At 44.9% G+C, this 17,389-nt stretch overlaps 1 protein-coding gene across 1 annotated transcript in view; it reads right to left on the bottom strand.

The window, feature by feature from the left end:
• Positions 1–9,424: 9,424 nt before the first annotated feature.
• Positions 9,425–17,389, bottom strand: part of POLR2B (RNA polymerase II subunit B) — a 32,465-nt gene continuing 24,500 nt past the window's right edge. The window contains exons 21-25 of the mRNA XM_066574517.1: positions 16,757–16,864; positions 16,565–16,678; positions 14,399–14,559; positions 12,697–12,892; positions 9,425–9,786 (exon numbers count right to left, since the gene is read on the bottom strand). Of these exons, the coding sequence (XP_066430614.1) occupies positions 9,697–9,786; positions 12,697–12,892; positions 14,399–14,559; positions 16,565–16,678; positions 16,757–16,864 (669 nt within the window). The 3' untranslated portion in view covers positions 9,425–9,696. The remainder of the gene's footprint in view (positions 9,787–12,696; positions 12,893–14,398; positions 14,560–16,564; positions 16,679–16,756; positions 16,865–17,389) is intronic.

Genomic DNA, 17,389 nt, shown 5'->3' on the forward strand with positions numbered 1-17,389 from the left:
GTAAACAGCTTTGCACTACATGGTGTAGATTTCAAAAACTTAGACAGAGAGAGTTATTCCGGATCTATAAAATAAATGTCACTTCCCAATTGAAACCAAGTGAATTTTATTTATGTATATGTACATATGCATGCACCTTTATATATATATATATATATATATATATATATATATATATATATATATATATATATATATATATATATACACACATATTGGCTTCTGCCTCATAGGGGGGGTTCTTCCATTGAATCAACAAGGGAGGGCAGAAACAGGCTGAACTAGATGAACGTCTTTTTTCAGCCTTGCATACTATGTTACTCTCTCTCTATACAGTATATAAATATATATATAAACATAATATATTTTATTGCAATTTTCATATTTATTCATGTTTTTATTTAATTGTTTAATTTTATTTAATTGTTTTTAGGGGTCACTGTTTTTATGTTGTTTGGGTTTTTTCTATATTTTTATATACACTCTTTGTAAAAACAATCAAGCATCTAGAGACTTTTTGCTGCAAAACTTGGCCTACAGTTACATCTCAGGCAGATAAATGGTCTCGCCACCCTTGGCCTATAAAGGGCTCTCGGAGGCTCCTTGTGTGTAGTGACCTCTTCTTCCACTTGTGTAGACCTTGTTGACCACTAGACGCATCTAGTGAATAGATTTCACCCCTTTTCCAGAGTCTGAGAGGGGCACATTATTGGGGTGTGAAAAGCTGGATGGTCGTATCGATGAATTGTCCCCTACCTGGCCGTTCTGACCAGACTGTTAGGAGGTGTTGGGACCGGTGGATGTGTGAGAAAACACAAGGTGACAGGGCTCAGGATGCTCCCTACAGACCACCAGTAGGGAGGAGCGTCTGACCAGACTGTTAGGGGGTGTTGGGACCAGTGGATGTGTGAGGACACACAAGGTGACCGGGCTCAGGACACCCGACAGACCACCAGTAGAGAGGAGCATCTGACCAGACTGTTAGGAGGTGTTGGGACCAGTGGATGTGTGAGGGCACACAAGGTGACCGGGCTCAGGAGGCCCTACAGACCACCAGTAGAGAGGAGCGTCTGACCAGACTGTTAGGAGGTGTTGGGACCAGTGGATGTGTGAGGGCACACAAGGTGACCGGGCTCAGGATGCTCCCTACAAACCACCAGTAGGGAGGAGCGTCTGACCAGACTGTTAGGAAGTGTTGGGACAAGTGGATGTGTGATGGCACACAAGGTGACCTGGCTCAGGACACCCCTGACAGACCACTAGTAGAGAGGAGTGCCTGACCAAACTGTTAGGAGGTGTTTGGACTAGTGGATGTGTGAGGGTACACAAGGTGACCGGGCTCAGGACACCCCCGGACAGACCACTAGTAGAGAGGAGCGTCTGACCAGACTGTTAGGAGGTGTTTGGACCAGTGGATGTGTGAGGGCACACAGGGTGACCGGGCTCAGGACGCCCCCTACAGACCACCAGTAGAGGAGCATCTGACCAGACTGTTAGTAGGTGTTGGGACCAGTGGATGTGTGAGGGCACACAAAGTTACCAGGCCCAGGACGCCCCCTACAGACCACCAGTAGAGGAGCGTCCGACCAGAATGTTAGGAGGTGTTGGGACCGGTGTATGTGTGAGGGCACACAAGGTGATCGGGCTCAGGATGTCTCCGACTGACCATCAGTAGAGAGGAGCATCTGGCCAGACTGTTAGGAGGTGTTGGGACCAGTAGATGTGTGAGGGAACGCAAGGCGACTGGGCTCAGGACGCCCCCTACAGATCACCAGTAGAGAGGACCGTCTGACCAGACTGTTAGGGGGTGGTGGGACCAGTGGATTTGTGAGGGCACACAAAGTGACCGGGCTCAGGACCCCCAACAGACCACCAGTGGAGAGGAGCGTCGGACCAGACTGTTAGGAGGTGTTGGGTCCAGTGGATGTGTGAGGGCACACAAGACGACCGGGCTCAGGACCCCTGACAGACCACCAGTAGAGAGGAGCGTCAAATCATCCAACAAGTACGAGCAACTCCAACTGTTTAGTTGTCTGCTGTCCAGAGACGTGGCGCCATTGTTACACCCGTGTCTCTGTCGGAACCATTTCCAGCTGCTTGGCTAAAGGAAATTTGGTTTCAGGCCTCATGCCCACGGGGAAAATTAGACCTGCTACGGATTCTCCATGGAGAATCTGTAGCGGGTCCCTCCTGCCCCGCGGACATGAGGCATTAAAATAAGAATAAACCTGCAGCGGGCCGTGCGTGTCTTCCTTCCTTCGCGGCCGGATCTTCTTTCTTCGGCCTTGCGGATGTGCTCGGCATGCCGGCTGCGTGCATGCACCGGGCCGAAGAATAGAAGCCTGCAGGAGACGCGCACCTAAATGGAGCATGTCTGGATTTTTTCCTGCACGCGGGACCCGCGCCTGCAGGGAAAAATGACATCCGCAGGTATTTAACCTTTTCCAATCCACTGTCTGACATCTAAAGACATTCTGATTGAAGGCTGTACAGCTCCGATGTCGGAAGACGTCCGGCAGGGTATTCTTACTGTATATTACTGTCCGCTCTGTTGTTGGGGGCTTCTCCAGCATGTCACATACCACAGTACTGGCTCTAGCCAGCAGATGGCGCCATAGTATAATGACAGAAAGAGAAAACCCACTAGGAAACCCTGACTCTAAAATTGGATTGCAAAGGGTTAACTACCTGCGGCTGTCTAATGCATCCCTCTGGGGCGCGGATCTGCGTGCAGGAAAACAGCTGCGGATTTAAAATCCGAATTTGCCCGTGGACATGAGGCCTCATGGTGCCCATTACGTGTATTGCCTTTGACAACCGTTTGCAATGGTGTCATGAACGACAAAACTGGACTGTTACCGAGTGGAACTGGGTTGTCTTCAGCAAGAAATCCAGGCTCAGTTTGGGTGCTGAGGACGGCCATGTTCATGTCTGTCTCCACAGCATTGTCACAGTTCCATAGCTGCGCGGTCACCAGATTAATCACCAACAGAACATGTATGGGACCATCTGAGACACCAATTTCCACAGCCTACGAGTTTCCACAATCTAGAAGCTCAGTTACCGCAAATGTGGAGTTATATGCCGCAGGATACCATACAGAACCTTTATGCCTCCATGCCCGCCTGTATCACATACGTGGAACATCAAAGTGAATATTCTAATTACCACTTTATGAATTTTATTATTTTACTTTTATAAAAGGGAATATTATTCTCGTGGTTGCACTACTATCTCAAAGTTATTTTCTTCTGAACACTACGGCAATATACATATGTTTCTTCTATGTTGGCTTTGATAAATGGCGATTGGTAGAAACAACCATGATGTCAGACGACCAATTGTTTCCACTCTTCACACTGATTTAAATACCCTGCACTTCTGTAACTGGCCTGATGAAGGAGCTAGTGCAGCTCCGTAACACATAGCCCTCATATTAACCCTTCCAGGTCCACTGCTGGATGTCTTCAGATACTGTCATTGAAGCCTATACATCTCCGATTTCAGAATACGTTCCATACAGTATGCTCACAGTGTTCTGCTGGCTGCTCTGCTGCCTGCGGCTCACTGAGCATGTAGTTATTGGTTTTAGCCAGCAGATGGCTCTGTTGTATAACGGCAGAAACTGTATGCCCCTAGGAAACCCTGAATCCTAAAATGGATTGAAAAGGGAGTAGTAAAGGTTATTTACCCCTTTCCAATCCAGTGTCGGATCTTGTCAGACATTGAATTTTCCTGCATCGCTCCCATGTAGGAGGAGGTCCGACACATATTTCTAGCACTATGCAGAAGAGATGTCTGTCATTGCAGTTCTCTTTTGCATATGTATATTACAGTATGCAGAAGACAGATTGGATGTTGGGTCTCTCTTCTGCATACTGTAATATACATATGCATATTAGACATATATAATAATATACGTACATATGTAATATACACTTTATCTCATGTTTAATTTTCAAAAAATTGCTAATAAAATCATCATGACGGGTCATTTTTTATGTGTTTCTACTGAGTAATTTCAAGGCATCCCAACTTGCTTTCCCACCCAAAATAAATAGGAGCTGGGGAGCGTGTGGATGGCAGGGAGATTGGATTGGAAAGGGTTAAAGATCCTCTTCATCTGAAAATTTGGACAGCAGCTTCTATCTTCACTTTTTTACTGCCTCCCCAACAGGACTGAGTTGGTGGTTGTTGAAGGCCAAAGAAGTCCGTCAGTATGTGGTGCACCCTGTTGTCATACCCTTCATGATCACCATCCAAAATGGTATGTTTCAACAGGATATTGCCCACCTACATACTACGCTCTGATTGAAATTAATGGAGCACAGAGCACCTGCTAAACCTCTACTCTGTTCATCCAGGAACTGACTAGGCCCCCATCCTTGTCATCAGTGGGGGTCCCAGCAGTCAGACACCCACCCATCAGCTAGTTATCCTGTGGATAGGGATAACTTGTTGGTACCAGAGTACCCCTTTAACTGGAGCAGCCAGTGTCTGATAGCTGCTGTCAGGTATCATGGGATACATCAAAAGAGGTCTACGTACCCACGATGGCGTAGCTAAAGACTCTTGGGCCTGGGTGCAAAATTTTATCTTGGAGCCCCCCAACTTCTCTTAACCCCTTAACACAGACGCTCTTGGGCCCCAATGCAAAACCTGTAACAGGGCCCCCAACTATAATGCTTTATTCATAGTACTGGGCTCCCTATATGAAGAAGAGAGGCCTTATGGGCCCCCTAAGGCTCCTGGGCCCGGGTGCAACCGCATCTCCTATAGTTACGCCAGTGGTTCCAGGATAGGGCTCATCTAAATCCAGGTAGGCCCTTGCTAATCCAGGGACTCTTATTGAACCCCATTTTTTCTTTATTCAGGATTATCAGGAACATATAGACATATGCTTGATAAGAGGGTATTAGCGCACCTCCGACACGCGTTACATTCTACACAACTATGTGTTATAAGTAGGTTTGTCTAGATTATTTGTGTATATGTTCCTATTAATCTCAGAGAAAAAAAATGGGGTTCAATAAGAATCCCTCAAGGACCTACCTGGATTTAGATGAGTCCTACTGCAGCGTCCCATAGGGAGATCCCGGACACTTGACACACAGAGGAGCTGGGAGGGTATAGTGCTGACGTGCCACGGTGGCACTTACCATACTCCATCCAGGAGGGACACTTGCAGCCAGGGCCAGATTAGCACTGCAGACCACCACGGACACCCCTAGGATCGGGAATGCCCAACAAACTGGATAACAGAGTGGTAATTGTCACGCGTGACACCACCGTTCCTTCATATGCCGGTATAACCCTCGGCGGATAAAAAAAATGCAGCCACAGACAGTTCTTTAGTACCATGGGTCTCTGGGAACTTTCAGAGCCTGGTAAAAACTTTACTTGAATAAAGAGTAACAAAATACAAGGCAGTTCAATCAACGACTTCACATGGCAGGTAAATGAGCAGGATTCAGAGAGTATTAACTTGCAGTACCTCCACACGGCTCTTACAGACTTAAAGGGGTTGTCCCGCGCCGAAACGTTTTTTTTAATTTTTTTAAACCCCCCCCCGTTCGGCGCGAGACAACCCCGATGCAGGGGTTAAAAAAACAAACCGGAGAGTGCTTACCTGAATCCCGGCGGTCCGGCGTCTTCATACTCACCTGCTGAAGATGGCCGCCGGGGTCTGCTCCCTCCGTGGACCGCAGCTCTTCTGTGCGGTCCATTGCCGATTCCAGCCTCCCGATTGGCTGGAATCGGCACGTGACGGGACGGAGCTACACGGAGCCGGCATTCTGCACGAGCGGCTGCATTGAAGAGAGCAGAAGACCCGGACTGCGCAAGCGCGGCTAATTTGGCCATCGGAGGCCGAAAATTAGTCGGCACCATGGAGACGAGGACGCCAGCAACGGAGCAGGTAAGTATAAAACTTTTGATAACTTCTGTATGGCTCATAATTAATGCACAATGTACATTACAAAGTGCATTAATATGGCCATACAGAAGTGTATAGACCCACTTGCTGCCGCGGGACAACCCCTTTAAAGACATACGTGTGTAAACAGAGATTAATGACTTGTAGTACCTCCACCCAGTCTTGGAGGCGCGTGGGTGTGACAGACAAAAAGGGTGTACCTCTATGCAGTGATCCAGACTGCAGACAGCCATGTAGGAAAATAATAAACCGGATAGTATCTCTGCACTGGGCCTTGTAGAAACAACTTAGACCTACTGACGCTCTCTCTCTCTTTCTTGGGGCTCACTCCATTAACGTTTGCTCACACGCATAGCGGGAAGTCTCTCCTTTTCTTACATGCTTTGTCACATGAGGACTGAAGGTGTCCCCATGCGCCCTGACCTCTGGTACCACCAAAATCCTGAAGACATGGACTCTCTTCCCAGTCTCTATCACTCACATTTATAAAACTCTCTCATACCACATGACATGACATGATACATTTACATGCAGGCTTTGGATTTTTGCAGACATTAACCTCTCAAGCACTGCAGCTGTGCAACACACATACTGGAAATGACTAGACAGGTTTGCACAGTGCATCCACATAAGACGTACATGTATGACATTTATGCAGGGGACCAGGATGGAGTACTGGGTCACTACACTATCGTGGAACGAAGTCCTCTTTGAAGTAAATGTATTATTTACACAATTTTTATTGTTAAACATCCCCCAGAAGCGCTGGACTTTATCATCATTTTGTTGTATTCATATGACCCAGTAAAACAAAAAGATTGTCTAAGTAAAATGATCGAAAGTGTAAAGGCATCCTACAACTACTCCTTGACATAAGGATGCAGCTACAGGAAGATACATTTGTATATTAGGTTGCTAGCAGAGGAAAAACTATCATCTGGTTTTCTACCCAATGTAACCCACATATTCCTTAAATTTGCACTTCAACTACTCCTCGTTCTTATGCAATGGGCAGGAGTCTTCTCTCAGACATTACCAAAGATGTATGACAAGTACTAGTATATGGGCAGACAGATCACATTATTGTGCTGCTGTTAGGACTAGGAGACAAACTGATTACCAATAGAAATAAACACTTCCTTTACAGAAATAGGGCCGTGTTGCGACTCCTGCACCCCCCTTCACACTCAGGATGGGTGGGTATTCTGGACAATCATTGAAGACGTTCACTTGCTATATACCATCGCCTCCCGTGTCGAAATATCCCTATAATACAAGCACTAAAATGTAAATTGTGGTAATAGTGGGGCCTCATGCATGTAGGTTTATAGTTTATGCATCCATTTGGTGCTGTCCCCTCCTCCATGTAGATGTTAAATGGAGTGCGTTTTGAGGACCGTTCTCTTTGATAGAGATTCTTTTACCACCTTAAGGACAAGGCCTATTTTGGGTCTAAGGACAATTTTTGGGGGATTTTCACACCCCCTCTGTAAACCTGTCGTGATCTACATCACGGCATGTAAGAGGTTAACAGCAGAGATCAGCGAGAACACTGATCCCTGCTGCTGCAGTAAGAGGCCAGTCGCAGTCTGCTCCTACTGCAGATGGTAGGGGCTCAGAAGCTGAGTGTGTACGATGCACAGGACAAAAAAGTTTATATCCTGTTGCTTTAAGTACCAGGCAGCCAGAACATTAACCGATTAACGCAACAGGAAGTAGTTTAAGAGTTACGACTCAAGGAGGACCCATCAGCGTTCCTAATATGTCAATTTTAGTAAATTCTTCCTTTCCCCATGAAGTGGCGATGCTGGAGCACTTTTTTTTTCCGCTGTGCCATTTTTACTTTTCTGCTGTTATTCCTTGTGAAGCATCTATTAGTCAATAGGTTAGGTCTCTACACAATCTGATACCGGCACAAGGGACACCGATCATTACGTTTTGTTCTAAAACCCCAATATACTGTATCGTCCAAACCAGTGCTCTAACTTCCCTGACCAATCGGCAGCTAGCAGCTGACAGGCAGAAATGTAACGGAGCTGGAGAGGAGGGAGAGCGGAGTTGCATCAAAGTGTCTTTAAATGGGTTATATCACTACCTAAAATTTCTTTACAAGTGCTTTGTTCTTCTGATTGCGGCTGACCAGGACATGTGACTGCTGCAGCCAATCGTGAGAAGAGAAAATATGGATAGAAAATGTTTTTCCAGTTGCAAAGATGAACACTAACAAACCGAACTAAAACTACTGGTAATCTGGCATTTAAAAAAAAAAAAAACATACCGTATTTTTCGCTCTATAAGACGCACTTTTTCCCCCTCCACAGCGAGGGGGAAAAGTTGCTGGGTCTTATAGAACGAATGTGCTCAAAATTCGTTCCGATCGCCATTTTTAGCGCGGCCGTGAATTTAACGCGCGAACGCGATTTAGTTAGCGTGATGGCAAATTAAACTCGCGATCAGTCAGAAATTTTCTCTCGCCGCTGTGACATGGAGAGCCATATTTTTAGAACTCTGCTGCTTCTTCTGCTTTGTCGCCCGGCACTAACCCTGCACTGTCCCTGGGCGAGTTCAAAAATTTTTTCCCCTACTTTTCCGCTCTAAAACGGGGGTGCGTCCTATAGAACGAAAAATACAGTATACATACATATAAAAGTTATTTTCCCTTTTTTTTTTTTTAAATCACGGTAGCATCATGCACTTTTTTTTTGTTCTTTTTTGGAATTGTCAATCAGTAATAGCTCCGCCCATCTGACTCTTCAGCTCAGAATGACCAAAGAATTAACTGAAGAAAATACAACTTGTCCTGAATCTTTCCCCATAAAACTTTATATCAGTCTGCTCAGCTCCTCCGGTTCTAGATCATGCCTGCAGGTTGGACACCATAAGGCCTCATGTCCACTGGCAAAAGAAGAATTAAAATCCACTGTGGATTTTAACTCTTCTCCTGCCCGCGGATCCGCACCCCATAGGGATGCATTGACCACCCGCAGGTAGATAAATATCCGCGGATGGTCAATAAAAGTGAATTTAAAAAATCATGGAGCATGAAAAAAATGGACCATGCTCCATTTTAGTGCGGGTCTCCCGCGGGGACGGCTCCCGCGCCTAAATTACACTCACCTGCTCCGGGCGATGCAGATTTTCCTTCCTTCGCGGCCTGATCTTCCTTCTTCGGCCTGGCGGATGTGCCCGGCGCATGCGCGCGGCACGCAGCCGGCGTACCGAGCACATCCGCCGGGCCGAAGAAAGAAGATCAAGCCGCGAAGTAGGGAAGATCCGGAGCAAGCGGAGAGGTAATTGTTATTTTAATGCCTCATGTCCGCAGGGCAGGAGGGACCCGCTGCAGATTCTCCATGGAGAATCCGTAGCGGGCCTGATTTTCCCCGTGGACATGAGGCCTAATAGTGCTGACCGGTTCACTTTAATAAAACAACTTTTGTTCAATCCAACTCAGTCAATGAAACAACCAAATAACATACATGGAAACATTCATTTAAAAAAATGACATTTATTTAAATCAAAGACCAACGCTGTACCCCCCCAGAGAGGAAGACCATCATATGTAATAATTATACTTCACCTCCTCAAGGAAATAGAACATTAAAAATGAAGAACTAGAAAACTAAACACAGATCTTTCTTTGCAGGTCCCAAGCCTTCCACAACAGGATGAAAACAAACCGCTTCAACACTTTAATGAGACCCAAAGTGGACATTTATTCAAGCGGACCTTTAAAATAGTACATCTTCACTTGAAGACATCTACTATGTTGCCATCATCCGAGGAGCGATGCTCATTGACATCAACTCTTGGAAAAGAAGTTTACAGGCGTACGGCATCCGAACCAAGGAGATCTGTATTGGAGAGAAACCATTATTATAAGCAAACCATTGTATACTACGAAGATTACATTACCATCAACTCAACACAATATTGGCATAATGAAAAGTAAAGGTGGTCTCGGACACGAACAGTTAATTATAATTCTTAATGGCTTCAAGAAGGAAAAGGATGAGGAATTATGTTAATATGATGCAGGGAAATTATCAACTGCTTCTGTGGATTTAGAACCCCCTATATAGTCTAGTTGTTTTAGAGGTCTTGCTAAAAATTCTTCAAGTGTCACGGAGACCTAAAAAGTTGTGAAATGCCTCCAACTACAGAATAGCCTCGATCATAGCTCCTCAATCTTCTTCTACTATGGTCTCACTAGCCAGTGAATAATGATCAGTGGTTATTGTTTATGCCAATATAAAAAAAAAACAACAACAAAAAAAACCTCAATCGGTTTTAAGATTTGTCTCTTGAACTTAGTAGAACATTACAATAAGCACAAAATGTCAGGGACCCCCATTCCCTGGCAAGTCCCCCCTAACCTGTCCCCCACCTTCCCATCACTCCTTCTCAGCCCAACATCCCTACTCCTTTTTTGCCAACATAAATTCCTTAAAAACTGCTGTCTGCTCCCTCAACATCAAGGGATTTAACATGGCCAAGAAGCCCTCTAACGTACTCTACGGCCTCCAGAAGGAACATATTTCTGCTCTTTACCTAGAGGAAACCCACTGTATTACATAACCGGCCATGTTCCTGCTCTCCTGTGACAGACACTTTCATGCATCCTGCCCCAAGTCTAAGAGGGTGTCCCCATTGCCTTCAGTCACATGTGGTACTGGACTGTACAGATGGATTCAGGGGCACACTACCTACTCCTGAAAATTCCAGTCCACAATGAAAGATTTAACCTTACAATCGTGTCTCCCGGAACCAGCTAACAAATTGTCAGAGACACTTACATTTCTTGTCACCTTTTGTGGAAGATGTCCTTATATTGGGAGGGGACTTTAAATTTAGCCATGGACACAACATAGATATGGTATTTAGTAACCCCAGTGTGCCAAGTTCCTCTTCTTAAAACTGTATTGCAAGGAGTACATGTGCTGGATGCAGGGGATTCATGATTATTCTTACTATCCACACTCATCTCTAGTCGAACTGACAAGCTTTAATTCATCATGTCTTGACCAGTCTCCGGTTGTCTCGATGGGTCTCTTTGACTGGACCAGCTCCCTTGTCTCTCTCCATTACCATCCCCGAGTTAGGATCTAAGGTTTGGACATTTAAAAACCATATCCTGAAAGGCTACTCTTTAAAAGGTGAAGTTAAAAAAAGGCAATTAAGGAATCATTCCACCCATAAGCCCACAATGAGAAGGCTTAAAACAGGTCCTCCGAGATATACTGGGTACGGAACCTGCGTCAAACCAGAGCCCTCTTGAGCTCCGTCAGCTTCTACAGTGCCTGGGTCACCTTGAAGCCGCTTATAAAATGTCCCTATTTGTAGCTGCTACTACAACAAAGCTTCTGGAAGGGAACGGATATAGGAAAAATATCTTTTCAGGAGTACATCTGTAAGCAGTTATTAGAAGTATTCAAATCAACTGTGGAAAAACCCTTGCCATGACCCTCCACACTTAGTCTCCCGGCATAACGCTCACATTGATTTCAATGGGGCCTCAAGGGCATGCACTCGATTGTTTCCTCATCTTATCGAAATTGCGGTGTTTTGCCTAGCACATGTGTGAGCTGCCTTAGATGAGCCCTTCTCAACTCAGGAGATTCTAGATGCTGTAAAATCTAAATTCAGTGAGAGCCCAGGGACCTTGGGGCGTCACTCTCAATTTCTATTAAATAAAAGAAACCTCACCAGCCATTTCCTCTCCTGGCACTGGAGGCACAAGAACTGGAACTGCTGAAGTCTCGAAAGGATCCCACCCCTTGCAGAAACTATCATCCCATTTCCCATATCAACTGTGATGTTAAGATTTAAAGTGGTATTCTGGGACATTAACTTATGCCATTGATGACTGACAGGTCATCAACAGATAACTGGTGGGGATCTGCCGCCGATCAGCTGAATGACTGCCTGAACAGAGGTGGGCTGCAACGATCCCCCGCCTGTTCCGCCTCCATTCACTGAGTGATGATAGTTTGTGTAAAAGCACAGGAACGATTATCATTGGGACGACCGGTTGAGCACCTGTTGCCCATCAGATCATCTTGTTTAAAATGCACCCTTACAAGTCAATAATCTCATTCTATAATCTATTTATGATATAGCTTGGCTCTTACACCGATATTTCTCGGTTTCATACTATTCTTATCATTTTTACTTGTATTATTTTTTTGAAAATTTTAATAAAATGTAGACCACAAATAAGGCTGGGTTCAGCGGAATTTCTGTGCAGAGATTCGCTGCGGCAAATCCAGCCGTGGCCGCTAATCCCGGGACTAGCCAGCCATGTGGACGAGATTTGTCAAAAATCTCATCCCCATAGGGAGGTGAATCTGTTGCGGCAAAGCCAGCGCTATGGCGCGGATTCCCAGGATGCAGCATGTTTTTTGTTTTTTTTCCTGCTGCGGCCTCGCTCCCCTCTATGGAAAAGCCAGCTGCAACAGAAAAGCATGATGCGAAGCCACTCCAAAACCCGCGACTAAGTGCCAAAAGTTCTGAAGCTGCGTTTTTTCGGCGGAAATCTTTTTCACTGCAGCAAAACCGTGAGATTTCTGCCGATAATACAACCTATGGGAACCCAGCCTAACGTAAGCCCAACAGGATTACAGTATAACCAGAGATTGCTGCAGCCAGAGAACTGCTTTTGCAGCATATAATCATTTCCATCAATACTGCCCCCCCCCCCCCCCCCCAGCTGCACTTCAACAACCGGGGGGCTTCTACACTGTAACATATCTAGAGCTTCTTACTTGTGTTTTGTTTCTGCATCCTCTGCATTCATATGTGTGAGTCCTGGTGTTTGCGATCGCCATCAAACCACAGAGATTGCAGACGTGTACTTGGTATGGATCAGAAGCTTCAAACAATCTCTCCCGAAGGAACTGGGCAGCACCGTGTGCAATCTGACAGTCGCGCTCCATTTCTCCAAATCGAAGACCTCCATCGCTATTAAAGGAGTTTTCAATAAATCAGTATAAAGTTTGTTAAAAGCAGTTCATAACTAAGCGAGCAGCGATGAGGTGGAAGGAGGGATTGTTAAATGGTGACTAATGCCTCGTGTCCACGGGCATGCATGGACTCTGCATGGGGAATACTGCACAGAATCTGCCTGTGCCCGGCGACCCTGCGCCAGTCTGTGCCTTGAAAATTCTGTACTGCGCTGGGAAGATTTTTCTTTCTCAAACCCCTGCTTTTCCTGCGGATCGGATGGCTTCCATTGACTTCAAAAGGAAGCCATCTGTGCGAGAACCATAGTAAAATGGCGCACGCTGCGATTTTTCGTCCGCGAGCAGAAAAAGCAACTGCTTTCCGCTCGCGGGCATGAAAAATCATTTTTCCCACAGCATGCTATGGAGGGTTGTTGCTGCCAAATCCGCAGCCGAACGCCCGTGGACATGAGGCCTGGGTCTGTTTAGACCTGCTGATTTCTCGTTTGAATGAGTGAACAATATCAGAGTTGGCTCGGGCAGCCCGTTTATACAGGCAGATACAGCGTTGGCTCGTTCAAATGAGAAATCAGTCATTCACGTTCACTGTATAAGTGACTGAGAAGAACTGAACTGTCGGTATTTAAACCAAACGATTAGTGAATGACAAAACAATGGTTTCTATACCTGTATAAAGCAAATTAATGAAAATGCAAACCATTCATGATTCGATCATTTGCTGCGTTTACACTGAACGATGATTGTTCATTTTCGCCCGTTTGAACAATTTTTTTGAAAGATAATTGTTTCATGTAAAAGGGCCTTAACTTTTCAAACAACTTGTGCCAACAATGTGATAACTAGCAAAAGTGCTAATCACTTTACCTAAAATTATGTATTTGTGCAGAAAAAGCCATCTAAAAGTGCTGGCCGGGAGGGGATCCACTTCTAATTTGTTATTGGAGATGGGCATTACTTGACTGCAAAGATAAGACGACAGAACAGAAGTATAGGAGAGCGGGGACTCATGCTGCCCCTAGAAAGAAAAGGGAGGCGAGGGAGACTCAGAAGTGCTGCTAGAGCCAAATGGAGTACTGAAACACAAAAGTGTGCATCTATTGAATGATTTAGGGCGTTTTCACATCTGCGCTCGGGGGTTCAGCTTAACTGCTTACTTTCAGAGAACAGAACAGGGGAATCCCCGCGGCTGAATGGCTCTGTCTCTGGACAGAATCGAACAGCGCTGGACGGACCCTACTGACTATAATGGGGTCCCTCTGCTTTTCGCCCAGCTTTTGGGTGGAAGGAAAAGCGCTGCATGCAAGCTAGCCTAAGATTGATGTCTAGATTGAAGTCGCCCAGTTCACACAGAAGTTTCTCACTGAAAACTGATCGATGGAAAACTTGCCGACTTGATTTTATGTTTAACTCGGAGGTCACATGTTTAATTTCCATACATGGAAGCTACAAATCTGGTCCGACTGCCCATCCTTTTCTTTTGGTTGATTTACAGCACACTACTTACCGCGATCTTCCCTCCATAGGCTGTCTGTTCAGAATCTGAATGGGGCCTCTCGCCCGGGAATGAATCTTATCATCCACCATGTGCTTTAACCTCTGATAATAAGTAGGTCCAATGAAGATCTGTGATGTGATTTTACGGCCTGTGAATCCATTGTATAAAACCTATAGAAGGAGAGCAGAAATGTAGTCACTGACATTTTAACACATTAACTTGGAAATAGTCACTTTTAGCCATTACAAGAAAAAAAAACAAAAAACGAAACGCATACCCCACAATTAACTCTTTCACGATCAGCTCATATTTTGCTGTTCTTCCCATCTTCAATATTTCAGCGAAATTTTGTGAAAATGAAAGGGAATCTGTCAGCTGGAACCTGCAGGCATCATGTCAGAGCTGGAGAAGCTGATCAGACTGATATAACGTTTTATTGGGAACGATTAAGTAGAACTTGCATTTTATTCACTTAAACCTCTGCTCATTCTGAGCTGAAGAGTCCAATGGGCGGGGCTATCAGTGATTGACAATTCCAGGCAGATATTTGTCCAGCCTTTGTTTGAACACTTCCATTGAAGGAGAACTCGCCACCTCCCGTGGTAACCTGTTCCACTCATTGATCACCCTCACTGTCAGAAAGTTTTTTTTCTAAATATCTAATTTGTGTCTCCTCCCTTTCAGTTTCATCCCATTGCTTCTAGTCTTTCCTTGTGCAAATGATCCATCTGCAGTGTGACAGCCCCTCAGATATTTGTAGATGGCTATTAGGTCTCCTCTCAGCCTTCTCTTCTGCAAGCTAAACATTCCCAGATCCTTTAACCGTTCCTCATAGGACATGATTTGCAGACTGCTCACCATCTTGGTACCTCTTCACTGAGCTTGCTGCAGTTTTTCTATGTCTTTTTTAAAGTAGGGTGCCCAGAACTGGACACAGTATTCAAGATGAGGTCTGACTAAGGAAGAGTAGAGGGGGATAATTACCTCACGTGATCTAGAGTCTATGCTTCTCTTAATACATCCCAGAATTGTGTTTGCCTTTTTGGCAGCTGCATCACATTGTTGACTCATGTTCAGTCTATGATCTATTAGTATACCCTATAGTATACTATATAGTATATATATCATTATATTGGCCCAGTGTTCCTCCTACCTCACTTACTCCAACATCTTTATCATTTTGCTCCTCCTGTCATGGACTGCTTGTCTTCCTCGCTCTAAGCTTCCTGTCACTCTCTCGACCCTGGTGGCGAATATTTCTCCTCTTCCATGTCTCAGTACGTAGTCTGTTATACAGGATACGATTTATGCCCCAGCCTCAATACTGGCTGTTATTATTTCTGATTGACCGAGCACTCTGGTAATATTGAATATAACTATGTATTGTAGAGTAATGTATGACTCCACAGATTAAACCCGTGTGGAACAACAAGTGAAAACATTCATGCGACCGAAGGAAGAAGGTTACGTCCTATAATGCTACAGTCCGAAACGTCACTACTTCCTTGCCTACGTTTTGAACACTACACATCTATTTGCATAGGGAACCCTTTTTATGATCAAGTGAACTGAAACTAATTTTTTTATATGCATCCTATTCCAAGAGTCCGTATGCTTTTTTGGAATTTTCTACTATGAGATTTTGAGGCAGAGGTCTACAACCGCACACGGCATCCGTCTTGTTCAACGGGGATTTGTGCTACCTATACTATAAGAAAAGATTTTGTATCAATGATTGATAGCTGTATATGACTGTACATTATAGGGTCAGTTGTCAATAACTGATAGTCCCGCCCACTGGACTCTTCAGCTCAGAAGGAGCATAGGTTTAAGTGAATAAAATACAAGTTCTACTTAATCGTTCCCAATAAAACTATATAGCAGTCTGACCAGCTACTCCGGCTCTATAACATGCCGCCTGCAGATTGGACTGCATGTTCCAGCTGACACTCTTTAATACAACCACTCTCTCCCCCAGTAGAATTTCCAATGTAAAATCTGGCAGGTTAAAACTAAATGGTTTATTCTCCTATGGCAGATACCTTACATAACGCCAAGAAAGTCACTTTCTATTTAAGTGTCAGTAAAGCTTCTGCCACAGAACACAATATTTAAGAACTGAAGTCATAATCAAGTCACGACTCATCTGTAGGACACAATAAGATGGTAGTTCACCTCATTTCCTCTAAGATGATATCCGTAATCTGATAGTAAATTTGAAATCTTTTGCACGTTGACTGCATCATTAAAAGGAGTTGCATCACCGATTTCACCTTTGTTTGCCGATACCTAGGATTAAAGTTAAATAATTAAAAACCACAAGTAAAACATTATATTTGGCAAAGATACGGCAAGATTGTGCGTTACCTTCCCTTGAAGACATTCAATCAAATGACCAATAGTCATACGAGAAGGGATGGCATGAGGATTGATGATGATATCTGGTGTAATACCCTCACAAGTAAAGGGCATGTCCTAAGAGTAAAAAAATTTAAATTAATAAGCAATATGTCTTAAAGAAGTTGTCAGTGTCTGAACTACTGATGACCAAGTCTCAGTATAGTTGATTGGTGGGCGTCTGTCGCTGAGGATCCCTGACAATCAGCTGTTCGCAAGGTTGCCATTAGTGTACATAAAGACAGAAGCAGACCGGTCCATACACTTTGGAGTGATCTGCGTTGGTATCTGCAGGCACAGTTCTCATCGGATTCAATGCCTGCAATACCCACTCAGGGCGTTGCAAAGTATATGGACTCGTCTGCTTCTGGCTCTATATACAATCGGCCTAGCAGATATCTGAATAATGGGAGTCCTGGCCCCACTGAAAACAATGGGAGAACTCTGCAATCTTCTGCCGCGGCTGTGACGGGAGATTCCTTCATCCCCGCAGTGATGTGAGGCTGTTTCCATGTGGGTTTCCCATGGCTTGCAAGGGCGATACCGGACGGTAAAACACAGCCCGATATCACTCACACCAGTGTGAAGCCGACCTAAATGGCC

This window comes from Eleutherodactylus coqui, chromosome 7 (assembly GCF_035609145.1).
Source record: "Eleutherodactylus coqui strain aEleCoq1 chromosome 7, aEleCoq1.hap1, whole genome shotgun sequence".
Taxonomy (NCBI): domain Eukaryota; kingdom Metazoa; phylum Chordata; class Amphibia; order Anura; family Eleutherodactylidae; genus Eleutherodactylus; species Eleutherodactylus coqui.